This window comes from Dendrobates tinctorius, unplaced genomic scaffold (assembly GCF_039654945.1).
Source record: "Dendrobates tinctorius isolate UK_male_01 unplaced genomic scaffold, ASM3965494v1 ptg000120l, whole genome shotgun sequence".
NCBI classification, from domain to species: Eukaryota; Metazoa; Chordata; class Amphibia; order Anura; family Dendrobatidae; genus Dendrobates; species Dendrobates tinctorius.
Window position 1 is genome coordinate 28122019 of NW_027361788.1, and position 27260 is coordinate 28149278.

The window sequence follows — 27260 nt, forward strand, 5'->3', positions numbered from 1 at the left end:
AGCTATAATTTTTCAAAGGGGAGAAAGAGGAAATTGAGTTTCAATTTTCATAATGGATAATGCAGTCATTATGAAATAGATTTTAAAAGTAAGTACACTGGCCTCTGCAGAACTAAAGCTCTTTTTTAATATATGAAGTTCGTATTGTAAAACCTGGTGACATCAGCTTTAAATGAAGCTCATAGGGTTCTCCGCTTCATAGGATCCAAAATGAGTGACATTGTGAGATGATCCATGGCTCAAGTATCCCAACGGCAATAGATGTCCTATAAGGTTCTGGCGCTTGTGCTGCTATGATATATACTGTACATGTGCCGTTCCCTGTAGGCTGGGCAAGCGCGGCAGTGCTATATTGTTCATGGGAAGGATTGTTTCCATCCTATTTAGGAAACAGGAGGTCCCTCAAGGGCTGTGTAAGGCCATGTGCACACGGTGCGGATTCTGCTGCGGATCCGCAGCGGTTTTGGCCCTGCAGGTCCGACGCAGATTTAGGTGCGTTGTACAGTACCATTGTTTTCAATGGTAAACTGAAAAACGCTGTGCACATGCTGCAGGTTACAATCCGCAGCATGTCAATTCTTTGTGCGGATTCCGCTGCGGTTTCACACCTTATCCATTATGAGGTGTGAAACCGCAGATAAACCGCTGGACTTTTGTCCTGCGGATTTACCAACAAAATTCTCACAACCTAAAAACTACGTGTGCACATTCTCTTAGAGGCAGAAGGCCCTGCCGCAGATGCTGCAGCCGCGCTTGGGTGACAATTAGATTGACATAAGTGTATCTGCAATTCACTTAGCTTCTTCAGCAGACAGTATATAATTGAACAACTCGCCAGAGGGCGGCACGAACGGGGAGTCAATAATGCATGCGTCCGCTGCCTGAAGATGCACTGAGGAATAATGATTTTAATGAGCTGTAGGTATGGGAGTTATTCATCCCTCCTGCATTGGAGGACTATAGTCTACACAATAAAGAATGAACCATCGCTCCTTTATCTCCCCAACTTGGTTAAAGCTTCAGTTTTGTATTGATTTGATCTACATTGCTATTTAATGGGGTACCCCCCCTTGCAGGCTTTTTTTTCTGTCCATTACACTAAGCATTTATGCAGCTGCTTTAATAACGCCCTTATATAAGAAAAAAATACAGAATATGTCCACATCTCGCACCATATAGAAAAATTATGCTGTAGTCTCCCTATAGAATTTACATTGGTATGACATGTTGGATTTTTTTTTTCCTTTGGTAGAAAGGATATGGATTCAGAATGAGTGAATGAGATAAAGTGTTTTATTTATACGGATGGGCACTAATAAGAACCGAATGGTCACAAAGATGGTTCAATAATAAAACTACAATTGCATGCAGCCACCACTGGGGGAGCTATTTGAAAGTAAAGTTTAATTTATACACCTGTCTTCAGTGAGCTCCCCCTAACGGCGGAGAGTTATATTGTTTTATTATGACTGTATGGATGGAGTGAGATTGGCAGCTGAGCCTGCATCATGCATATTGGGTGCTGGGTGTGTATAACAGTCAGCATCTGCCTCTAAGGCTGGTTTCACACTAGCGGTTTTTTTCCGCTGCGTTTTTGCGCATGCGTCCTTTTCCCCTATCTTTAACATGGGTGCGCATGGTCTAGCGTTTGCACGCGTTCATACGCATTTTACGTGCGCATGCGGTTTTTTGTAGTGTGCGCCCAAGCGCACCGGATGCTACCTGTTGCATATTTGGTCCGTCCGACCTGTCTCAAAAAACCGCATGCACACGGAATGCGCAAAAAAACACATTACAGTCTATGGGAACGGAGATGTGCGCATGGACATGAGCACGTCTGCGTTTAAAAAACGCATGCATTTTAAGAGAAAAAATGGTTAAAACACATGCGCAAAAAAGCAAACGCATACAAAACGCATGATGTGTTTTTTGTATGCGTTTGCACTGCGCAAAAACGCAGCGCAAAAAACTGCTAGTGTGAAACTAGGCTAACAGCAGCAACCACAGTTGGCTCTGATTGCTGCTGTTTAATTAAATTTTACCAGCGCTCTGTCTTCGGGGTCCATTGCTCTACCAGCACCTTCACTAAAAAATGTAATTAACTGTTATCAGAAAAGTCTATGTACCCCAAAATAGTATATATAAAAAAAAGTAAGCTCTCAATACTCCATTCGTAGGAATAAGAAAAAGAAAACGTTATGGATTCCAGAAATTGGCACAAATGTTTGTGTTTCTTACTTTTTTGAATTGTTTCACAAATTTGATTATTTGTGGAGGAGAAAAATAACCCTAAAACAAAAAATGACCTGGTCATGAAACACTGTTGAAATATATTTTAGCAAAAATCTTCCTCCTCCCAGACTAATTCATTCTCAAAGTATGGGCAAAATGTCTTCAGTGAATACAGATTTTCTCATTGCTGAGATAATGACAGTTGGTGCTCATAACATTCTATGGATGTAGTGAAATATGTATTTGTATGGATGTATGACCAGCAGTAACTTAGCATTTGTTCCAGGCTGCAGCCCTTCACAAAGGTCATGACCTATGTTAACCTGAGAAAAAGACAGTTTTCCTGGTCTCAACCCCAGGGGGCTTTCCTGAGAACACGCAAAGTGGAAACATTTCACACCTTCTGGTGCCTCTGCAGTGAGACGCCAAATTGCAGCCTGACGCTATCTATTTACTATGAGAAAGAAAAGTTATGCAAACAGCGATCAGAGAAAAATAATGTTTTCATTGGTAGAGTTGCCATGATTCAGTCACAAACCAGCAATTAGAGTATTAACCTGAGACGCTGGTCTAGAAATCTGATCTCCAGGTTAAATCTATAAATTAGGCCTTTACACAAAGAAAGATGTTCACAGATTGAGGGACAGCCAAGCTGATGTGAGCCATTCCATATTCATCCCCCCCTTAGGGAGCAGAATGCCAGACTTCAAAGTTTAGACATTTCTGTAAGTTTTTTCACTTTTATTTTACCACTGTTTTTGCATATTTGTATGTCACTGTTTATTTCCATGTTTTTATATCCTTTTATTGTAAGCACTGTACCTTTTCTATTAAAGCTTAAAACTTTAATAAGTTTGAACCTTGTATGCTCTAAAGCATCCATAGCCTTGGAGTGTATGATCCTGGTGATTGACAGACAGTAGTAGTAATATTTCCGGGACTCATCGCCCGTGTGTTCGGTTAGTGGTGGCAGTGTGTATGAAGCGGGTGCGTGGTCTGTGTCGGAGTGTGATTTATGCTCCCATTGCAGCATAGGACAGAGATTGAATGCTGGACTGAGTGAGAGGAGATGGATTAACCTTTGCAGGTGCAACCCCGAGTCACGTGCTGAGAAACAGGTATGTGACAATGGAGAACAGTAACTGGTTTAGCAGAATGTCTGTCTTCCTCTAGCTCCTCCCATCTCTATAGAATTTTAAAAGCATCAGCTATCATCTTCTATGTCTGTAGTGGGGAATTCTGTCTTCACTGAATACAGATTTTACCGTTGAATTAAGAGTGAAAAATGCATCCAGGAGGGGAAAGAAGCAGATTCCTCCAAGAAGATATATTACAAAATTGCTCCTTTTTCATTTGTGCTATTGAGTTATGAAATAAAAATTAAAGTGATGATAAACTGGTCTCAAAAAATTCCTTGTGCACGTGGGATCTTCTCTTGTGCTGCACCTAGGACGGATTGGTTCAGTGTGCGTTCCATTAGTGGAGGAATTCTGCTGGTCGGATGCCGTAGGAAACGTTGCATGATGCTCAGCCAATTTTTATTAAATAATTTCTACAGAAATAACACAGACAGACTGGTTGCAATAAACAGACTGTATTGAACGGACAGATCATATCTCCAGCACGGGGGTGGGGTGGGGGAGGGTACGTTTCATACAAACTTCCCCAGTGGCCTGCCACCAATGTCATACCTCCACCCAACAGCTGACATAGATCGTAAGCGGAGAGGCGCAGAGAGACGTCAATACTGGCAGCACATGTGGCATCCCAGCACGGAGGGGCATTCACGGGGCGGCGAGAGGCGGTAGAAAATATACATGAATAGAAATTGTATTGTGAAGACTTGTCAGGAGGAACACCAGAAACAGACAGATTTGCTACATATCTGCTTTCCTGTGCCGAATTGGCTCAAATTGGTCCAATCCATCCCGATCGTGTGATATTCGGGTAAAATTTGGCACAATTCATAGGTAAATGTGTTGTTTCTTGGCACAAATCATCCTGTAAATGAAAACTGAGGGCAGTTTTAGTTGGTTTGGGTTGTCTGGGTTCATTGGTAAGAACGGGAAATCTAAAATTCAAGCTGAGCATGCACAGGCCCTAAGATGTGACTGTAGGAACACACCGATGACATTACCGCTTGGTCATTGAAAGGGTTTACCCTTCCGGTGCCATAAACATTTGATCTTTTTCCTTTCCGATGGGCTGACCACCAGATTTCACAATACAAACTGCATAAATTTATCAAAAGCTGATGAAGCCGGTGTACTTACTTTGAAAATATCCATTTCGGAATGAATGTGTAAGGACGTAATAAAATTATCATATTATGAGTCCGGCTAGAACCGGACATGTGAAATGTTCACTTTAATATCAGAATGACTGGTAAAGCTTTAAAAAAGGATGATATTTTCAAAGTTAGTACACCTGTCACATCGGATCAGAGATTTAAAAAAAGAAAAAATAATGCATGCAGTTTAAACTGTGAGATCTGGTGACAGATCCACTTTAACTCGATGGAGATATGTGGTCCCCGGTGTTGACCAGTAGTCACGTATCTCCACCCCACCATTGGTGAAATTGATTTTTGTTTTCTATTATCCCCCTATAAACCACATATTGAAATCTTTTGGAAATGTTACAGTTGACACCTGTATCATAGCAAAATATCCCCCCTCGCCCCCATAAAAAAAGCAAATATCTTTGCTAGGATGCCAAAACTAGGTATAATACAGACTACTTTGGGTTTTGGTAATAATGCCAGACCGCGTGGTGGAAGGTGCATCCCTGATTCGCGTCGGCACATGCTTCGGTTTAGATTGCGCCTGGTGACTATTTCCATTTGATGTAATGGCGGCTGGGCTGAGATAGTCGACCGTTGCCACATAGGGACTGATTTGTCATTATCGCATTGGCTGATTGAGAAGGCAGTGGCATGTGGGCAATGACAAGTGCTGGGGGGCTTGCAAAAGTTTTCCCTTAGGCCAGTTTTACACATCAAAGTCCTAGTTGGGATCACGATGCCCGGACCAGCCACAAGCTTCCTGACCTGAAATTTATATCAATTTTGGAACAGGAGACCCAAGGCCGGACCAGACATCGCTGTCCGTACTTAGGCCTTGAATGTCAGATGTGTGAAATCGGCATAAATAGCGGCGGGTAGAGTTGGCATGATTTTGACCCTCTCCCAATAATGGGCGTCTGGTAAAGGAAAGGGTCATACAGCAAATCCGATGGTCATCATTCCCGTGCCTCTTTCTATGGATCTGTGCCGCCTTATGGTCTGGGGAATTCAGCTACAAATTACAGCCTTGGGCCTAATTCAGACGGCCATAACATGGGCACATTTTAGCAGCTGTATTATTGTTCTCAATGTGGCAGCACTGCAGTATCATAGGTATTTATGAAGCCTTTATTTCTGGCCCATAGGCCTGCAATTGCGAGGGTCCGAATTTACATGTACGATGCTTTTAGCCTTTGTAGGTTTGGGTAAAATATTCCCTCTCTACTAAAATGTCAGTAACCATTGATCTTCATCCATATACTAACCCCCCCTTATGGCGTGATATATACAAACGGACTTGGGATAGGGGCATGCTGTAGGAGTATTGGGGATAATGAGGTGGATTTTTATATGGCACTGTACACACCTGTGCTATTAAGCGCTTCCTCCATTTTATGGCACTTTTATTAGAAATCCCAGCATTTACTGGCTTCATTATAGTCTGCCCCTATTCTTCCTCCTCTCTCCTACCATAAGGACTCGCTCAGAGAGGACTTGTCAGCATGGAGTCTGGAATGATGATGAAAAAAAACCTTTTTCTTTCTTAAAAAAACAAAACAAAAAAGGAACCTAAGGTCCTAGAATGAGCAAAAGCACAACTTAAAAAAAGTGTTGCTGAATAATAAAATAATTATAATACATATTTAAAAGAGAAAGTGCCGGTGATGGGTTTGAGTAAGAATGAGTTCAAGAGTGCAGAAGCATCTGGTGACCTAGGAAGGAAGTGTAAATGGGTCAATCCAGCCATCCGACTGCTTCCTATGGGTGTGATGATGGGTCGGTCCAGCCCCATCCTCTGCTATCCCACAAGAGGTTATGTTTGTCACTGATCCTCTGGGGTCTAGTGTTTTAGCTCTCATTTCGGGTCCTTTGTAGAATATGGAAGTACTATGGGTGAGTCCAGCCCTCCCCACGTGAAGCCAAGAATCTGGCCCCACGCTCGTAATATTCCCCTGTTGAAGATGAACGGATAAGTCATGTTTCCTCCCTATGTAAGGTCCTATAAGTAGAGGGGGGATTTGAAGTGGATCAATCCTCAAGTGTCTCCAAGAGGGTCCCCGGTCCCATCGTTCTCTTCCTCGGCCTCGAGAAGCAAGTCTTTGCAGCTGTAGTCTTCCCCTCGGCCGGCTCGGGACAACGCGTTCACCCAACGTCGTTGCAGCTCCTCGGCTTCTGGGCTGAAGTAGAAGCTGAGCTGGCTCTGACTGATCTTGAAGACGTGTTTGCGGTCCGAGCGCTCACATTGTTCTGTGGGGGTCACTTCGAAGCCAATTAAAGGGATGCTTCGCTGAGCCTTTACGTCCTGTTAGACAGAAGAGAATCAATAACCTAGAAATTTCCAGACACACGGAGAGCGTACACATTAAGACTAGGTTATATGTGTGTCCCGTCAAGAGTAAAATGCATGAGGCTCTGATGGGGATAGGACACCCCTTTAATAGGAGCGCAGTAAAGCAGCGTGTACAGGGAGGAGAAGAAGAAAAGTGACCTCTCCTCCTCCATGCTCATGCTGGTTTGTCAACTCAACGCTGGTAGCATGATACCACCAAACTGCATGGATGAGCGACGGCATTATGTTTTAGTACACACTGCAGCAACACTTTAGTATAATAAAGTAAGTATTAAAATCTTATATGGATAAATCCCTTAGAATGGGTTACTTGAGAATAGAAAAATTAAAAAAGGAAAAATGTCATGCAAATAAATTTCTAATTACCTTTAATTAGCAAGTAACGACCGTTATGTCTATGAAGGTAATAACTAATCACTTGTCAATGGAGGAGGAAATCACATAGCTGATTGTGAGTGTGTGCAGTGGAGGTTCCGCTGCGGTGACCTGGTGATACCCTATACCACACAGATATGTCGCTGTCACAGCAGCGGAGCTCCTCTCTTAGGTCACAACAGCGAAGGTCCTATTACCCACACTCCGCTTTTAGGTCATAGCAATGGAGCTCCGGCTTCTCACGCTCCGCTGCTAGGTCACAATAGCGGAGCGCCTACTGCCCATGCTCTGCTCCTAGGTCACAGCAGCGAAGCTCCTACTGCCCAAGCTCTGCTTCTACGCCACAGCAGCAAAGCTCCTACTGCCCAAGCTCCGCTTCTAGGTCCCAGCAGCGGAGTTTATAATGCCCACACTCCACTCCTAGGTTACAGTGGAGTTCTGACTGCCCACATTCTGCCCCGAGATTGCAGCACATCTCTTACTGCCCAAGCTCCGCTTCTAGGTCACAGCAGCGGAGCTCCTACTGCCCACACTCCACTCCTAGGACACAGTGGAGTTCTGACTTAACACACTCTGCTCTGAGGTCGCAGCAGATCTCCTACTGATCATGCTCCTCTTCTAGGTCACAGCAGCAAAGCTCCTACTGCCCAAGCTCTGCTTCTAGGTCCCAGCAGTGGAGTTTATAATGCCCACACTCCACTCCTAGGACACAGTGGAGTTCTGACTGCCCACACTCTGCCCCGAGATTGCAGCACATCTCTTACTGCCCAAGCTCCGCTTCTAGGTCACAGCAGCGGAGCTCCTACTGCCCACACTCCACTCCTAGGACACAGTGGAGTTCTGACTGCCCACACTCTGCTCTGAGGTCACAGCAGATCTCCTACTGATCATGCTCCTCTTCTAGGTCACAGCAGCGGAGCTCCTACTGCCCACACTCCACTCCTAGGTCACAGTGGAGTTCTGACTGCCCACACTCTGCTCTGAGGTCGCAGCAGATCTCCTACTGATCATGCTCCTCTTCTAGGTCACAGCAGCGGAGCTCCTACTGCCCACACACCACTCCTAGGTCACAGTGGAGTTCTGACTGCCCACACTCTGCTCTGAGATCGCAGCAGATCTCCTACTGATCATGCTCCTCTTCTAGGTCACAGCAGCGGAGCTCCTACTGCCCACACTCCACTCCTAGGTCACAGTGGAGTTCTGACTGCCCACACTCTGCTCTGAGGTCGCAGCAGATCTCCTACTGATCATGCTCCTCTTCTAGGTCACTGCAGCGGAGCTCCTACTGCCCACACTCCACTCCTAGGTCACAGTGGAGTTCTGACTGCCCACACTCTGCTCTGAGGTCGCAGCAGATCTCCTACTGATCATGCTCCTCTTCTAGGTCACAGCAACAGAGCTCCTACTGCCCACTCTCCGGTCCTATCAATTAAGGCTATGTGAGCAAGTTTAAGATTTGTAATAGAAAATTCTGCTGCAAATCCTGATGTTTTGGGCAGGAAAAATACTGCGTAAAAAATTTGTCCTTTTTTTTTTCCTATTCCATTGAACCCCTGAAAATAGATTTGCCTTTAAATTAGAAAATTAAATCTACAAATGTTATGAGCCAGTATGGATTTATGCCACTTGATAACAACGTCTAGACTTTTTTCCATCAGCTCTAAAAAATTGTTGAAAGGTGAGAGAAGTCACAAATCTGGGGGGTGATTTTTCTATGCTATAAATATGCCACAAATGTCATGATATTCCCTCCCTCTGTGCACTGTCCACATTATACTGACCTGGGGGGCACCGTAGATGTACAGCACCAGGGGCTCATTCTGCGGGATGACAAACCAGCCCTTGTGCCAGCTCTTGGCTCCCTTCTCCATATAGTACATATAACTACACATGACACTGTGCTCTGCCACCACCGATGCCTGTTTCTGTGGGTAGAGAAATAAATAATAATATGGCATGCTCAATATTTATTAGCATAGGAAATGAGCGGGTTTGTCCTATTAGATATATGCTTGGGGGCCATGTAATACCACTTTTGCAATGCAATTGCTAGAGGTATGAGCAGCGACCCGATCTTGGGAGTGTGGGGGAGGACGATCGAGTTGCCAGAACACCAACAGAATAAGTCAACAGACCAAATAGCTAAAACTACAGATGAGAGGGAAAACTCAGCAGATTCACCATATTGAAGGAGCGTACCTCCAGGATGGACTTCCTCCGTTGTGGTGTATGGGCGTTGTACCCCGGACTGGACGTAGAGCCGTGCAGGGCGCCGTAACAGTCAACGCAAACGCGATTTGTTCGGTTATTGTCGTAGACTAGTCGGGCGCGAAACTCTGAGCACTTCCCACAAACGACCTGTGAAATAAACAGCAGCAAATGGAACATTAACTGTAATCAATGAACTGTAAAGCAGGCATACACTAGCCTAGATGGTAATCTCAGAAGCAGATAAACACAACAAAAGCATGGGAAAAGAAGGAGTTAATGAAGCTAGGGAAATCAGAAAGTGACCAAGATAGAAGAGGTCCCCATAGGAATTATTTATTAGAGAGGCTGTAATGTATTGCCTGCAGATCAGGAGGATACCTAGCAATGCAAGCTGCCTGTTACAAGGAGGGGGTCCAGCAGGGAAATTAGGTCTCTCGCTCTCCAAACTGGAACGAAGAAAGACGACTATATGATGCACCTTTCCCTAATATGTCAAATTTGTCCATGAAGATGAATGCAGGGGCATATGCTGGACTCCACGAAGTTCAGAGCGCTTTCCCAATCCCATTTTTTTTTCCTGCTTGCCACTACTTTCTCCACTAGAGGGAGCTCACTATGTATTAATTTGGAAGGATGCTATTGACGTCAATGAGAGCGTAATAAAAACATGTGTTCTGCTCCACCTAGTGGTGGCTACTGGCAACGATGGGGACTTACATGTCCGCATGCTTTGCAGTGGTGCCTCCTTTTGGTTATGGAATTGAAAGCTTCTTGGCATTTCATGCACATCGTCACCTCCTTCTCCCGGATCGGAGTTGGGGCTCGCTTGCCCAAGTCTGTGTTCTGCAAAACAAACAGAATTGAATTATTTGATGGCCATTCCTATAATACCGTCACATAGTTTACTATAATGTCATATGACCTGTAGTAACCCCATGCACCCCATCTTCCATCATGTGAATAGTTACCGGTGAGTTTGGAGGGGTCTCTTCATCTTCCCGATGGGTTGAGTTTAGCAGTTTATAAGTCTCCATCGTCTGCTCATGGCGACTCATCGTAGCTTCAATCGCCTATGAGATATAACAGACATTTCAGTATTTCCAAACCTGGAGAAGGGTGCGCTGCATCACCCTATGTGTGCCCCCATATGCCACCCACAAGTCGATGGCGATATGTGAGCCAACAAACACGGAAAAGCTAATAAAGAAGAAATTCTCACCTGGATCCAATCTTTTTTCTCTCCTTCAGTTCTATAAAAAAAAAAAAGTTATATTTAATTTTTTTAAAAATGCCAACAAGTGTCCGACAAAATAGTGCAACGTCCGTATGCTCCAGAAAGGAGAGCCTGGGTTAGTGATACTTGTTGTACAGATCTATCATGCAGCACCCATATCTTAGTATGGACCTGTGCCATAGCCCCATATCCCCATATCCCCCTGAGTTTACTCTGACATATGGAGGGATTTTTGGCCGTTACATGTCACATTACACTAGAACAAAAGAATACAGTGACCTATGGAGTGCCCATGGTACTGCAATACGTGGCATGGGCATGAGGCACTGCACTGCTGACAGCACTGGTTTTAATGGGAACACAGCAATGGAACTGTATACTTTCTGACTTGTCCCTCGATAGGAACACGGCATACAGTGGGTGTAGAAAGTATTCAGACCTCTTTAAATTTTCACTCTTTGTTTCATTGCAGCCATTTGGTAAATTCAAAAAAGTTCATTTTTTCTCATTAATGTACACTCTGCACCCCATCTTGACTGAAACCCCCCCCAGAAATGTAGAAATTTTTGCAAAAGTATTAAAAAATAAAAACTGAAATATCACATGGTCATAAGTATTCAGACCCTTTGTTCAGACACTCATATTTAAGTCACAAGCTGTCCATTTCCTTGTGATCCTCCTTGAGATGGTTCTACTCCTTCATTGGAGTCCAGCTGTGTTTAGTTAAACTGATAGGACTTGATTTGTAAAAGCACACACCTGTCTACATAAGACCTCACAGCTCACAGTGCATGTCAGACCAAATGAGAATCATGAGGTCAAAGGAACTGGCCAAGAAGCTCAGAGACATAATTGTGGCAAGGCACAGATCTGGCCAAGGATACAAAAGAATTTGTGCAATACTCAAGGTTCCTAAGAGCACAGTGGCCTCCATAATCCTTAAATGGAAGAAGTTTGGGACCACCAGAAGTCTTCCTAGACCTGGCCGTCCAGCCAAACTGAGCAATCGTGGGAGAAGATCCTTGGTGAGAGAGGTAAAGAAGAACCCCAAGATCACTGTGGCTGAGCTCCACAGATGCAGTAGGGAGATGGGAGAAAGTTCCACAAAGTCAACTATTACTGCAGCCCTCCACCAGTCGGGCTTTTATGGCAGAGTGGTCCGACGGAAGCCTCTCCTCAGTGCAAGACATATGAAAGCCTGCATAGAGTTTGCTAAAAACACATGATGGACTTCTAGACTATGAGAAATAAGATTCTCTGATCTGATGAGATGAAGATAGAACTTACAGAGTACAGAGATATCCTGGATGAAAACCTCTTCCAGAGTGCTCTCGACCTCAGACTTGGCTGAAGGTTCACCTTCCAACAAGACAATGACCCTAAGACAACTCTGTGACCATTCTTGACTGGCCCAGCCAGAGCCCTGACCTAAACCCAAATGAGCATCTCTGGAGAGACCTGAAAATGGCTGTCCACCAACGTTCACCATCCAACCTGACAGAACTGGAGAGGATCTGCAAGGAAGAATGGCAGAGGATCCCCAAATCCAGGTGTGAAAAACTTGTTGCATCATTCCCAAGAAGACTCATGGCTGTACTAGCTCAAAAGGGTGCTTCTACTCAATACTGAGCAAAGGGGTCTTAATACGTATGACCATGTGATATTTCATTTTTTCTTTTTTAATAAATTTGCAAAAATTTCTAAATTTCTGGGGGTTTTTTTTCAGTCAAGATGGGGTGCAGAGTGTACATTAATGAGAAAAAAAATTAACTCTTTTTTTTTAATTTACCAAATGGCTGCATTGAAACAAAGAGTGAAAAATTTAAATGGGTCTGAATACTTTCCGTACCCACTGTATCTTCAAGGTCACTGTGTGTAGGAGAAATATGGCAGGGGGCAAAGAGTATCTCTGCTGCACCCAGGGCACTAAGTAGATACATGGCTAGGACAGCAAGTCTGTGCTCCATGAGAAGGGCAATGTAGCCTGGACTAAGAAACGGGTACAGTCCACAGTGGACAACCCTATAATACCGAGCCTGTAATCTGGGCCACAAAGCATACAGTCTACTCTTACCGCTTGTAACACCCTACCTGGCCTGCAGCTCCAGGGAGCGCTGTTTCCCAGACACTAAGAACGTCCTAGTGAGGTTGGGACTGCTGCTGTGCTTCAGCTATGGAGAGAAGACCACATGTAAGAAGTACTGAATATGTGGAAGGGGATGTTCACACTGAGATTTCTGTAGTGAAAACTATAAAAACCCTCCTCAAAAAGTCAGCAAAAAGACTCAGTGCGCACAAGCCCCAAGAGCGATGTATCGCCATGTACATATCACACACTCACCTCCATCCCCTCCACATCAATCCTCGCCCGCACGCTGTACTTCTGACCAATGAGACGCAGCTTTGGAACGCAGTACAGCAAGCGGTCATTGAACTGCAGAAAGGAAAAATGGCACGTACTTAGAATTACGAGTGTCTGCTAATTTGGGAAATATATCCAACTATTCTCAGTTATATCCGGCTTTTGGCGATTGCTGATGTGCAGATCTGAGGAATTATGTATAAAGGCACAGGACCATCGGTGGCTTTGTTTCGTACTGCAGTTCTGTGACTAAACTACAACTCTCATCAGGCCCAGAACAAAGAGTTTAAGTTCTGCCGTCATCTTTTTAATGCTTGATCAGTTAACACCTCTCAGTTAACCTCCTACGTGGTTAGAGCTCAGACTGACCATGGGTCTCCTGGTGTATATGTAAGAGTGATGGACTGCTCTGCTGCGTTCCTATATGTACAGTGTCATGTGGTTTTGTGTAATGTGAACAGTGATGTGCGTCTTTTATATTGTCTGATGGTAAAAAATAATGTAAAGTGTTAATGTACAATGCAAGTAGTGCATAGAGCAGGGTTAGACTTGGGATAGTATAGTGCTGTTTATTTAGTTAAGTGGCTTAGCAATAGTGTAGGATAATAGGTTTAGTCTATAGGATAGGATATAGTTAATAGATAGAACTAGCCCAGTCTAGTAAAAAGAAGGTACATCCTGGTAGAGACTCCAAATGCAGTGACAAGGTCATGTTCAAGTACAGTGGGCTGCTAGGGCCAGCATATACCTATTGTTCCAGGAAATGGGAGGCCATACTGATATCCCTTGCGGACATTCCTGCAACGTCCGGAGCCTAGAGCTCGGTCCAGGTACTAGGGAGAGCGCCTGGTCTTCTGACATACAGAGGTCAGTGGGCATCAAACCGCGCAAAGGGAAGATGGCTGGTCCCAGGAGCACTGCTGAAGTGGACAGGATAATCCTGAGGCTGATGGAGTCAGTGGGCTTAGGGAGAGTCCAGGATGAATGAGTGGTGGGGCTGAAGATGCGTTGTATTACAGAAGTAAGAATTATAAAGTGTTGTGGCCTATCTCACATGCTACAACCTGATGAACTTGAACGGACCAGTAAATGTTTGCATGTTGCAATGAGCTTGGTTCCCCCAAGTTATGTGCAGCAGCTCCTGAGGATGGAGGCCTATAGCCCACATGTTAGTGTGATGCACCCCACACCTGACAGCACACTGGGACTGGGACACTCTTTTCCTGTAAGGTGCCAGAGCATAACCGCATGACAGGTCAGTCATGACTACAGCTCTTGACAACATTACATATATATATATATGAGGCTATTGAATTTGGGTCAGGAGATCCATGGCCGGTGCAGACATCATGGTCTGTATTGTGAAAGTCGTCCATGTGAAACTGGCCTTTAGCCACAGATTGGAGGCAATGATGATCATTCACTGGCCGTGTGTAAAGCGGGCACTCACCAGTATGAGGTATCGGTCCTGGGTAGTCCCGTTCTTTGCTGACAGTTTAAGTATATGCCCCTCTTTGATCAGCTCATTAGTGGGGTTCACAATATCTTCCTCTCCGCCCAAGAGTTCATACACTTTTAAGAGCTTGTGCATCCTTTCCTGTAAGAACGAGAGAGAAGATGTGACAACAGACTGAGATTTTGGAGTCACTTTGGATCATGGTGGAGGACAGACTGGTGTCATGATCTGCCCTGGAGAACCCACAGATCTCAGCATCACCATACTACAGGGCACCCATAAGGGGGTGAGGAATGAAATTTGACCAGACCTAAGCATTTTGGACTTCATTATTTAAAGGGAACCTTTGGAGAAAAGCAGAATATCTTGAAATTATGGATTCCTCACCATTTTTCTTATAGCTGCATTCGAATGCTCAGCTGCGGTTGCAATAAGGTCCAAAGATTCTGTGAGAAAAAGAATGGTCTTGTTAGAGCCTAATCTAAAAGACACCCCCCAAAAAAAAGAGTAGGGTATAAACACTGCAGCCACTGGTGGGCAGTATGGCTCTGTCTAAAAGTATACATATTGAATTCGCAAAAAAAACACTACACACCCCCAGTGCTCACAGAGCAGGAGAATTTTAACAAAAAGTTAGTGCACGCCACAATGAAATACTACAAATCCCTGCATGATGAAGTACCAATCAGGTTTTAGTTTCTTAGAGGATGCATTTATTTTTTTCAATTGGAAGACATGGATAAGCAGCTGCCAGACTTAGCTGGTTGCTGCTTATCTTGGGAGCTTAGGATTGGGCATGCTGAAATGACACAAGCCTGGTCCACCTTTACTTTGACATCTGCCATCACCAAACAGTCATGAGACCCTTATATAGTATTTAATGTAATGTTATTACTCCCCACTATCACATATCCAGCAGCTGGTCGCTGCTTATCTTGGGAGCTTAGGATTGGGCATGCTGAAATGACACATGCCTGGTCCACCTTTACTTCGACATCTGCCATCATCAAACAGTCATGAGACCCTTATATAGTATTTAATGTAATGTTATTACTCCCCACTATCACATATCCACGTACGGGCTATGATACACAGACAGGCTGTTAAATTTGGGTCTGTTAAGTCAAGAGACTCGCTGCCTTTCCAGTCATAGCAGTCCGTACACAAGCCGTGAATGGCAGATGTGTGAAACCGGCCTTATGCTGTGGGCATAAAATGATACGTACGAGTAAAAAGTGGTAACCCCCTTTAAAAAATTGCCAGTTTCTTCCAAATAGCTGAGCCCCATTCACTTCAATAAAGCTGAGTCGCGATACCAGACACAACCAGTAGGAAGGTGTGGCGCTGATTCTGGAACGCAATCAGCCTTGTTTTCCTACTTTTATTTAGCTGGGATATGTAGTTCCTCAACAATTAAAATTAGCCAAAAGTGATTTTAAGTTTTCATGAGGCGTTCGGCGGATGGCCAGACCCTCGCTTTGCATTACGTGTACACACGCACTTTCTGCATCCGTCCGGTCTCTGGAGTCCTCTGCCAGTTTCTGGAGATAATCCTTGAGCAGAAGCTCATAGCGAGGAATCCTCTGGACAGGTTCCAGCATGTGGTGCTGCAATGTCAGGTTACCGCAGGCCTCCTCCTTCTGAAACACAAAGCAAAGCCCGGACTGAATACAATGTATATACCTATGCGTACATGTATACAACACCCCGGGGCGATATCTGCATGTATACAGCCCAATTTCCCTTCACCAGCACAATACAGTGGCAGCTGAAAGAGGCCAGGGCAGGGAGGTGACTGGCAGGCTGCAGCCTGTTTTATAATAGTCGTGGCCCATAGGCAAGTTCTAGATTGGCGTTAAGTTTTGTCGACAGGCTCCAAGGGCAAGCGTGGGGAATTTCGCTTCATCGAGGATACATAACACTCCACTAGGGCCAGGGTGAGAGGTGGCTTATTTTTTAGTAACCATTAAGGGGTTTGAAAAACCTTTGTTCCCAGTCTGCAGCACAAACAGTGCTTTCATCACCTTCCCCAGGTCCAGTGCAGAGTCTCTGGTGCCTGATATTGTCAACAGCACTGCAGACAGTCAGTGAAGTCAGCATCTCAGAGCGTCACTTGCCGTCAGTTCTGGCATAGCTGCTGAGCTCACTGGCTGCAGTACTGTCAACTTAACTTCATTGCTGCAGACAATAACAGACACCAGGAGCAGTGGTAGAGACTCAGCGCCCAACCTGGGGAGGGTGAGTAAAGCGCCGTTTGTTTTTGTTTCAAATAAACTGCAAAAGGGAGACAAAGGTTTACAGCAACCAGAAAATCCCTTTAAGGGCATGTTCACATGCAGCATTTTTTTATGCACTAGTGTTTTTCCTGGGTGTAGGGGCAGAAAAAATACTGTTTATCAATGCCTGCATTTTTTGCAGTGTTTTTACTTGCATTTTTTTTCCCCTTCATTAGTATGGGTGAAAACCGCTGAAAGATCCAAAATGCTGCAGATTTTTAAAAAAATGTGCTAGGAAAAAAAACAAGACATTTTTGAAATCTCATTCACTTTACTTTTACTGTAAAATTCTGCGCTTTTGCAAAGAAAAAAAAAAAATGATGAAAAAGCGCCACATGTGAACATACCCCAAATCTTTTCTTTTTCTGTAGTTACAGGGAACTTTCCATAGTAAACCAGAAACCCGCCCTGAAATACATTGGCTTTTTATGTTTCAGGAAGACAGGAACTGTAAATAAATTATAGACTACTCCTTGCTGTGCTTTGGTTTGCAGGCCCGAAGGAATTCGGCCTCACCCACCTACACTCCGCCGCAGACCCACAACAGTCCTCCCTCTAATTACTTACACACAGGTGACATTCGAGGTGACAGCAACGAGTCACAACTTATGGGGCCGACTGATTACAGACCCCCAGATGTCCAGTTACAAGGGCTAAGAGGAAGTTCCCAATCTCTGCCTCTCTACACAGGAGCCAAACATTCCTCCTTCCCTCTCTAATCTCTGCATCTGGTAATTATTGGTCATAAAATAAAATGGGAAGAAAGATCCCGAGGCTCCGGCCAGATTTATTAATGCAGTGGGCATCCTATTCTTTAATATGGGAGAATAATACGTCATCGTGTTGGCTTGGAGGGAAGAAGCATGTACGGCTGTAATACGGGCGACTATTGAGGCATTTTTGTAAGTGTATGGAAAAATGCAGAATTAGAGTGCTGAGTAATCAGTAGAGGCGACATCCATAATAAAAGGGAAAATCTGGACTAATACTCAGATTTCTTTCCCGACCCCACCAGACACGTGGCCAAGGCATGTGCTCTCAAGGGGGAGGGCGAGTAAGCAGCTGCCAGATGCAGAAGCTTATCTCCACTGAAAATAAAAAAGGTTGGACATGTTGACATCCAACAGCCCAATCCTTCTTTACTCCCACATCTACAATTAAGAGAAAATTGTAGTTCAGATGGCTGTCACATTGGAAACATTGGATGTACTAGCACAAAGGCTAACATAAGGGCCATGTGTAATCCTTTTCACTATGGACAGTACGAACCGAAAATACATTTGTGTGAACGAACCCCAAGACCCACTTACATAGGTGGATAATGGGCAAACAAATTTTCTTTAGAACGCTCATTCCTGATCATCGGCCCAGGTAGATATATTGCCAATCATATGTCGAACAAGCTGAATGGTCGCTTGCCAGCTGGTCTTTAAGTCATTAAAGGAGTATTTTGGGCATTATATATTAATGACCTTTGAAAAAGCTGAACCCAAGCGATCAACCTTTTTCATATCTAACACTACCCAGGTTGGAGATAATGACCAATTTCTTGAAATTATTTTTGAATGCAGATGGTCCCTTGCTTCTGCGGACTGACCTGCACTTCTTGGACGATGCTCTTGAACTGGGAGGAGCGCTCCGTCCATGTGTTCACCAGTTCCATGGCTCTGTCAAAGTTCTTAACATACTCGCCATACATTTTAAGGAATGGAGCCAATTTCTGTAGGATGTCCCCAATCCGAGGGTTGCTGTCCCTAAATGGTGAAAAACATGGAAAAACTATTTAGATATAAAGAATATTGTGTTTTTTTTAAAAAGTGGTCTCCAATCTAACGCTCCCAATACTACAACCACCAGTATGCTCTGGAGGCCTACGACTATCACAAAGCACCACAGACAGCCCCTGCCTGATCGCTCACCATTCTTGCATGCGTTTCTCCAGTTCGGGCAGCAGGAACTGTTGATGAAAGCAATAAATGGAACAGATATTGGAAAAAATGCCCATAACGACTTCACCGGGGAATGAACCTTTCATGGCTGCTTCTTCCATGAGCCGAGCGCAGAATACCTGCAATTAGAAAGGTCCACTGGTGAAGCCAATGGTAAACCTGCGTATCCTACTTTCCCGTTGTATGTGAGATAATGGATCAGGGATAATCAGCCTTGTGGCACCGCTTATCACCAAACGCAGCTTGTTTCATCCTTTGATTCTCAAACAGTAAATATTGGACAAGAACCATGGAAAAAAGATTTGGTAGGTCATGCGAATATGATTTATTTGCCCACAGGTATCTCTGCGGACCCCCTATACACATGCACGCCCAGTATGTATTCCCAGTAGAAAAAGAAGAAAGTCGGCCACTGCTAAACTCCTCTTCTAAAGAACAAAAGGATTGGGCATGTTAAAATCCATCAGCCTAATCCTTTTTTAACCAAACAGCTCCCCTTACATGATAAGTTAGGAGAATCACGTATACATTAAAAAGACTCCTGAAACGCAAGGTGGGTTCAGGCCCATATGCATCCAATGTGTATGGCCATCTTTAGGGTTACCCTAATCTTCTCTTCCTGGGAATGATGAAAATGCTGTGCTATCTTCCTTCCTGATAGGAGTGTATTGTAGCATGGATTTTAAGCACCGTTACATCTGCTCATGGAGAACGAGATACATAGCGCTTCCTCACCTGGTCCAAGAGGTGTAAACGGGACACGTAAGCCTTCTCCGTCTGAAGAAGCTCATTTGCAATGTTATAAACCTTCTGGCGGGCGGTGAACTATAAGAAAGAAAGGTGGTAGAAATTTATATTAGGAAATATTATATTTTTCATTGTGGGTGTTGGCACAAATCTGGAAAATCTGCATGTGTTACGTGATGCAAAATTACCACTGTGGTCATACATTGCAGAAGTCGCACACGCTCACTACTGGTCCATTCACAAAGGAGAATTTGGGACCCTAGTTCTCAAGATGGGTGGGGAGCTGAGCGGCCTGATCTCAAGGGATTAAAAATTCATTGCCTATGTTGTGGGTAGTTGCTATATATTGTTTTTGGGACAACCCTTTTAATTGTCCTAGTGTGGGCTGCACCTATGTATACAGTAGCAGCTCCAAGCAATGGAAATGAACAAATGCAAAGTTGTGGTGAGAGGGGGGGAAAAGAGACAGGGGGAGCAGAGGCAGCAGTTGAAGCGGAACCTTGGTGCCTGCCATCAAATAAGACCCCATAAGTGCTCTGTTAGCAATCTCTGAATGTGTCAGACTGAGCTGTTGGCTCCTCTGACAATATCCCGTGGGTATTTCTCCATGAGTCAGTGTATGACCTCTAGACACAACCACCAGAGATAACGCTGCCGTCTGGCTCTGATGAATTCACAAGCTGCCTGCGTTGGCGTCAAAGCATCAGATAGAAGTCAGATGCCAATGCTTACCCAGCACACACTGGCATCATGGGCTCACACATGTCCTCCTGGGGCCATTTAGAGGCCTCCTCATCTGGAATACAAATCTACCCAACACAGCAGTGTCAGACCCAGAGCCACTGCCATGCCTTCTCCGATAATGTATAGTTCTGTCGCCTGGCACCTACTGGGGCACAGCTCACCCACCCACGGTTACGTTACTCATTCTTCCTTTTAGTGCCCCACCTCTGCTATTGTGTTATGTGAGGAGTAATAACACATCTACGACGACTATAAAATCTTTAGCAGGAAGTAGAGATAGCACAGGAGGAATGAACGGCCCTGACCCGTGTGGTTTACAAGCAGTGTTGTGCCCCAGTGCTTGGTTTCAGTCATACTTACATGATGTGTCTGCATTAGCTGTCCCATAAACAACATATTACCCATACACAGAAATGGCGGAGGTCTGACTACTGGGATCCAATGTGATCATGAGATCACAGCCCAAAGTTCCCCGTGTGAATGGGTGGGTAGTGAGCATGTGCAACCTTTGCTCTGTGTTCCCCTCACCTCCTATAAAAGCGGTGCTTGCACATGCTCGCCACTGCTTAATTCGCACAGTGGACTTTGGCCCCCCGCCCCCCATACTAGGCATTGATGGGCGTCTCAGCAGCCTGATCATACATTTATCTTCTGCTTGCTGAAGAGTCCGGCGCTGCCCGGGCATAGTAATTAACTACGGTTTGTTATAACAAATTATAATGATTATATCTATATATATATAAAGCTAAGTGAAAGCCCCGCCCACTCCGCATAGCCACATTCACTATAGTATCCCACATTATCCCATCAGCCAGAGCCACCGGATTAATACCCCTAATATCCCACATCGTCCCATCAGTCAGAGCTACTGGACTACTACCCCTAATATCCCATATCATCCCATCAGCCAGAGCTACTGGACTACTACCACTAATATCCCACATCATCCCGGGAGCCAGAGCCACCGGACTACTACCACTAATATCCCACATCATCCCATCAGCAAGAGCCACCGGACTACTACCACTAATATCCCACATCATCCCGTCAGCCAGAGCTACTGGACTACTACCCCTAATATCCCACATCATCCCGTCAGCCAGAGCTACCGGACTACTACCACTAATATCCCACATCATCCCGTCAGCCAGAGCTGAGTGGAACGGTCCTAACTTACATACTGGGGATCCCTTTAAGAGAGGCTTGGCGTCAGAACCAGAGCGCTGAGTGGATTTGTCCTGACTTCCATACCAACGATCCCTTTAATAGAAGCCTGGGGTGAGAATCAGAGCACTGAGGAATTTACCCCAACTTCCATACCGGAGATCCCTTTAAGAGAGGCCTGGGGTCAGTACCAAAGCGCAGAGTGGATTTTCCCTCACTTCCGTACCGAGAAGCCCTTTAAGAGGAGACTTGGGTCACAACCAGAGCGCTGAGTGGATTTGCCCTGACTTGCATACCAATGATCCCTTTAATAGAACCCTACAGTCAGAATCAGAGCACCGAGGGATTTGCCCTAACTTCCATACAGGAGATCCCTTTAAGAGAGCCTGGGGTCAGTACCGGAGCATTTGAAGGCAATTGCCCTGACTTCCATACCGGGGATCCCTTTAAGAGAGGCCAGGGGTCATAATTAAAGCGTTGGATGGATTTGCCCTGACTTCCATACCGGAGATCCCTTTAAGAAGGGCCTGGGGTCAGTACCAAAGCGCAGAGTGGATTTGCCCTAAATTCCATACCAATGATCCCTTTAAGAGAGGCCTGGGGTCAGAACCAAAGCGCTGAATGGATTTGCTCTGACTTCCATACCAATGATCCCTTTAAGAGGGAAGATGTGCCTACGGGATGGAGGATGTGTGATGGGTATATGGGCACGGGAGGGGGGGAATTCATTTCTGTCGTGCTCTCTGCTCCTTTCTGGGGGGCAGACAATGGCTGTGAGCTTATGTTCCCAGGGATGCTATATTTCTCCCACCATGTCAGTGTCTGCTGAGGTGTTGTCAACTTGGAAAACTATTGGTCATAGCAACCAATCACAGCTCAGCTTCTTTTAACCAGCTCTGGTGAAATGAGAGATGCTTAGTGATTGTTTTCAAGGAAAACTGTTGCTCATATAAACCAATCACAGCTCAGCTTTTTTTGAACAGCTCTGGTGAAATGAAAGATGCTTCGTGATTGGTTGGTAATACACACATTCATTTTTATATATAGAGAAGATTCTGTGGATAGGTGATAAATGTTATCTATAGAATGACCCCATTTGGTTTTGGATGCTACCACAGAGGAGTAACACAGGGCCGGTCATCTCGCCTGATGCTTGCTTTAGGTCCAAAACTATCTATGGTGGTCTCCCGATTCTCTTGGATAAAGCCTGTTGGCCTCCTGAAGATAAGAGGATTCTGGCAGTGGCCGTCATAGAGAATACAGAAGCACTCGGCCGAGCTGAACATGCCTGTGTATGGGGAAGTCGGGAGAGATATGGGGGGGATATCTATTGCAAATGGGGGGGGGGTCTTTAGTAAATACATTGCTGACATTAGTGCTGGGAGTGGTAACGTAAAGGCCCCCATATGAAAGATGTCCGAATCAGCAAATTTATACAGGATCGGCTATTCATCCAATGTCTATCGGGGCCTCCCGACTGTCCCCAGACAGATAATGTCAGAGGACATAGGAATTGGGTCATTGTTACTCAACTGCCAGATCATTTTTTTTTCTGGGGGTCGATAAGTCACTGCCAGCTGATTCTATTTATGGGGGAGTCAGGCGGGCCAGTTTTGCTAAGAGCTATCTAATGTTTATGGCAAGATTCATTCATATATTTCCAGGAGGAATAAGAGGAATGGTTTAAAAAAAAAATAAGTTACAGAATTGAGGAATATGTAAATATATCTACGAAAATAGACATGTCAGGAGAGATGTCTGTCCTGCTTTTATCCAGCCTGATTGAGTGTCATGCATATGTGTGATCAGGGGGCTTCTGTAGGACAAGGGCTCTTAGAAAAAAAAAAAAGATACAGTGGGGAAAAAAGTATTTAGTCAGCCACCAATTGTGCAAGTTGTCCCACTTAAAAAGATGAGAGAGTCCTGTAATTGACATCGTAGGTAGACCACAACTATGAGAGTCAAAATGAGAAAACAAATCCAGAAAATCACTTTGTCTGATTTGGAAAGATTTATTTTGCAAATTATGGTGGAAAATAAGTAATTGGTTATTAACAAAAGTTCATCTCAATATTTTGATATACTGTATATCCTTTATTGGCAATAACAGAGGTCAAATCCCTCCAAAGGTTTTCTATGGGGTTAAGATCTGGAGACTGGCTAGGCCACTTCAGGATCTTCATATGCTTCTTACGAAGCCACTGCTTTGTTTGCCCTGGTGGTGTGCCTGGGATCATTATCATGCTGAAAGACCCATCCATGTTTTATCTTCAATGCCCTTGCAGATGGAAGGAAGTTTGCACTCAAAATCTCACGATACATGGCCCCATTCATTCTTTCATGTACACGGATCAGTTGTCCTTGCAGACAAACAGCCCCAAAGCATGATGCTTCACAGTAGGTATGGTGGTCTTTGGATGCAACTCAGAATTCTGTCTCCTCAAAACACGACGAGTTTTGTTTCTATCAAACAGTTCTACTTTGGTTTCATCAGACCATATGACATTCTCCCAATGCTCTTCTGGATAATCCAAATGCTTTCTAGCAAACTTCAGACGGGCTCAGACATGTACTGGCTTAAGCAGGGGAGTCCCTGGCGGTGTAGTGTGTTACTGATGGTAGACTTAATTACGGTGGTCCCAGCTCTATGTAGGTCATTCGCTAGGTCCCCCCGTGTGGTTCTGGGATTTTTTCTCACCGTTCTTGTGATCATTTTGATCCCTCGGGGTGAGATCTTGCGTGGAGCCCCAAACTAAGGGAGATTATCAGTTATCTTGAATGTCTTCCATTTTCTTATTATTTCTCCCAAAGTTGCTTTCATCACACCAAGCTGCTTGCATATTGCAGATTCAGTCTTCCCAGCCACGTGCAGGGCTACAATTTTGTTACTGGTGTCCTTTGAAAGTTCTGTGGTCTTCACCATAGTGGAGTTTGGAGTGTGATTGCTTGAGACTGTGGACAGGTGTCTTTTTATACTTACAACAAGTTCAAACAGGTGCCATTACTACAGGTAATGAGTGGAGGACAGAGGATCCTCTTAAAGAAGAAATTACAGGTCTGTGAGAGCCAGAAATCTTGCATGTTTTTAAGTGACCAAATACTTATTTTCCACCATAATTTGCAAAACAAATCTTGCCAAATCAGACAAGGTGATTTTCTGGATTTGTTTTCTCATTTTGATTCTCATAGTTGTGGTCTACCTATGATGTCAATTACAGGCCTCTCATCTTTTTAAGTGGGAGACCTTGCACAATTGATATCTGACTAAATACTTTTTTTCCCCACTGTACTTCCCATGATGTGAACAATTTTCCTGGGGGTAAAATATTTGATCATTTCTTCCCCACATGCTGTTTTCTCAGACTGTACCGATCATTGCATTTACTGCCAATGGTTGAGAAAACCTTAGAAGCGGGAAGTGTTCGGACCAACAATGAAAATCTAGGACCGACAAAAAAAAATATAGAACTGATGACATTTGCTACCGTTCCTGGTTACAATCCTATTCTAAATGCTGATTTCCTTCAGAAATCATTAACCCTTTACAATTTTTGCAGCTAATGAAGGAAATCACTGGTAGCCATAATGATCCCTTTATAGCACAGGAGCAGTTCTGACGGCTTTCTGGACATGGAAACTATATTCGTTGATTGTACATCATTTTTGGCTATAAAAATATACAATTTTTTTATAAACGATTTGGTAGCTGGTAATCATAAGTGTAATCGGTGCCAGTCACAATCTGATCTGACAGATCTCATGCCGAGCAGCTGTGCGCATGGAGCTGAACCCAATGTCCTCACCTCACATGGATCCAGTCTTCTAGGCATGACTTCTTCTTCTCCACCGCTCCCGTCTTCCATGTCACTGTCGCCTTCCGAGTCCCGAGGCGAACTGTTTTGCACTGTGATATGAGGAGGCTCCATCTCTTCCCTTCCGCCCTCCTCCACCTCTCCGAGAAAGCACATCTCTTCGCTTGTGGATGGAGAGCTGATACTGTCGATGCCACTGTCCCTATTTGCCAGTTTCCCCAAAGAGTCCTGCTCTCCCCTTTCTTCCGTATCGCCCCCTTCTACGACAAGTCTACGTCTTCTCTCCAAGCTCGCCTGAGACGTCTCCGGCTCCAGTAGATCGAGGAGTTTGCTTTCAAGATCGCCCATGCTATAACCAGGGTGCAGAGAAGACGTGCTGTTGATTTCTGCCTCGGTGTCGTAGGCCAGACTGGTGCGCTCAGCAGGCAGGATGATCGGCTCCCTGGAAAAGCGGATATGCAGAGTGATTCATCTGTTTGGCGGAAAGATCTGCATTGGACTATGCTGGGCTGACTATTACATCTGCCTTGTGCTGGCAATTGCCCTGTCTCTATACCTTGGGTAGACCTTTTGATCACCTGTTTGGGGCTACACGGTGACTTTGGCCACAACAAAGGTCACACGGCCAAAGAATGCTCTATGCTGCTACATCTCAACATAATGTGGTAGCAAGGGACTGCGATCATAACGTACACCCTGTGACGCGGCCAAAGTCGCCGTCTAGCCCAAACCTTACTGTCACCTTCTAACGTTCAGTTAGATCATTGATCTCATCATATCCTGGTAGCACTGAATGATCGTAATACCGATATTGCTCACCTTTCAAACTTCTCAATCAGGGAGGTAACTGCTGACGGCGTCCCATCTTTGTTTTCCAGGCGAAGGGACACCCTCGCAAGCCTGGGGTCTGCAGGCAGCGGACGTGAAGGGGGTGGAGGAATATGGCCAGGAGGCCGGGGCCTTCTCACGCTCTGGAGATGTGGGGGCTTCGGAGGAACTGCACCGGAAATTAAGAGATAGATTTAAATTAACAGTGTTCCCACTCAATACAGATACATGAGACAATATGGAGGTAGATTAGGTAAACCCTTCGTGTGTGACTGCATGGGGGTCTCGGGTGTGGAAAGAGTCACTTTGTCTCTACTCTATTCTAAATCGACAGTGAATTAGTGAGCGAGATGTGAAAGATGGAGTTGTTGCAACCAGATATTTCCTGACAGTCTGTTTACTTGTTGCTGCGCTGACATCATGACAACTGCAGCCCATCACTGACCTCATCAATCACCGCTTAAACCAATGATTAGATATTGGATTTGTTATTTAAAGCTATGGTTGGCTCATGCTGACAATCTAATGGCTACATGGGGTACGACATCTACTGTTATAGTGAAATAAAGTTAGGCTTTCTTGATTTTTACCATTGCCTGTGTTTTATTTCCTTTGTGAATAAGCTGCACTGGAGGTGTCTGATCACTGCTTATTCCCTTCTTCCCATAGTAAACATACACACATGGTCAATCTGATTTATATTTCCAAAAATTCCCACATCTAAGAAAAATTATCTCGATCAGAAATCTAATCTGGGATCATCACAGGGGCCGTGTAGGGGAGATAGATCAGATCCATTTATATTAAAATTGGATTTAGGGTTAATTGTTTCCATTTCCCATGGACTTGTGTGCACATAACATTTATATAATCACAATTTAACATCAGACCCTGATGACTATACAGAAAATAGTGGCATCTAGGGGCTGCTTATCTGTTTGATCAATAGCATTCTGTTGCAGAAGGTTCCTTCCTCCTTGACATGAAATCCTCCCTATGTCTGGTCGCGCTTTTTGTCTTTTTTTTTTGGTATGTCTCATTTTACATAAAACTACTTTGTTTCGGAAACTTCCCGATTGCTCAATAACTTAGGCTTCCTAAAATTTTATTGATAAAGTCATGTGCGGAAAACATACGTCAGGCCAAAAAAAAGGCATGCATTTTTATTATTTGCGGATTTTTCACATCTTATTCAAATCTATGGGAAAATTATGCAAATAACATGCATATTTACCA

At 44.5% G+C, this 27260-nt stretch overlaps 1 protein-coding gene across 3 annotated transcripts in view; it reads right to left on the bottom strand.

Moving 5' to 3' along the window:
- Window positions 1–3753: 3753 nt before the first annotated feature.
- FGD1 (FYVE, RhoGEF and PH domain containing 1) overlaps window positions 3754–27260 on the bottom strand; it is a 153438-nt gene continuing 129931 nt past the window's right edge. For all 3 annotated transcript variants that reach the window (XM_073540972.1, XM_073540974.1, XM_073540973.1), the window contains exons 3-18: window positions 26016–26193; window positions 25188–25638; window positions 19465–19554; window positions 18700–18848; window positions 18378–18534; window positions 16006–16144; window positions 14892–14950; window positions 14499–14645; window positions 13028–13120; window positions 12778–12857; window positions 10672–10702; window positions 10421–10522; window positions 10170–10295; window positions 9441–9599; window positions 9023–9166; window positions 3754–6818 (exon numbers count right to left, since the gene is read on the bottom strand). In XM_073540972.1, coding sequence (XP_073397073.1) covers window positions 6552–6818; window positions 9023–9166; window positions 9441–9599; window positions 10170–10295; window positions 10421–10522; window positions 10672–10702; window positions 12778–12857; window positions 13028–13120; window positions 14499–14645; window positions 14892–14950; window positions 16006–16144; window positions 18378–18534; window positions 18700–18848; window positions 19465–19554; window positions 25188–25638; window positions 26016–26193 — 2372 coding nt within the window. In that variant the 3' untranslated portion in view covers window positions 3754–6551. The remainder of the gene's footprint in view (window positions 6819–9022; window positions 9167–9440; window positions 9600–10169; window positions 10296–10420; window positions 10523–10671; window positions 10703–12777; window positions 12858–13027; window positions 13121–14498; window positions 14646–14891; window positions 14951–16005; window positions 16145–18377; window positions 18535–18699; window positions 18849–19464; window positions 19555–25187; window positions 25639–26015; window positions 26194–27260) is intronic.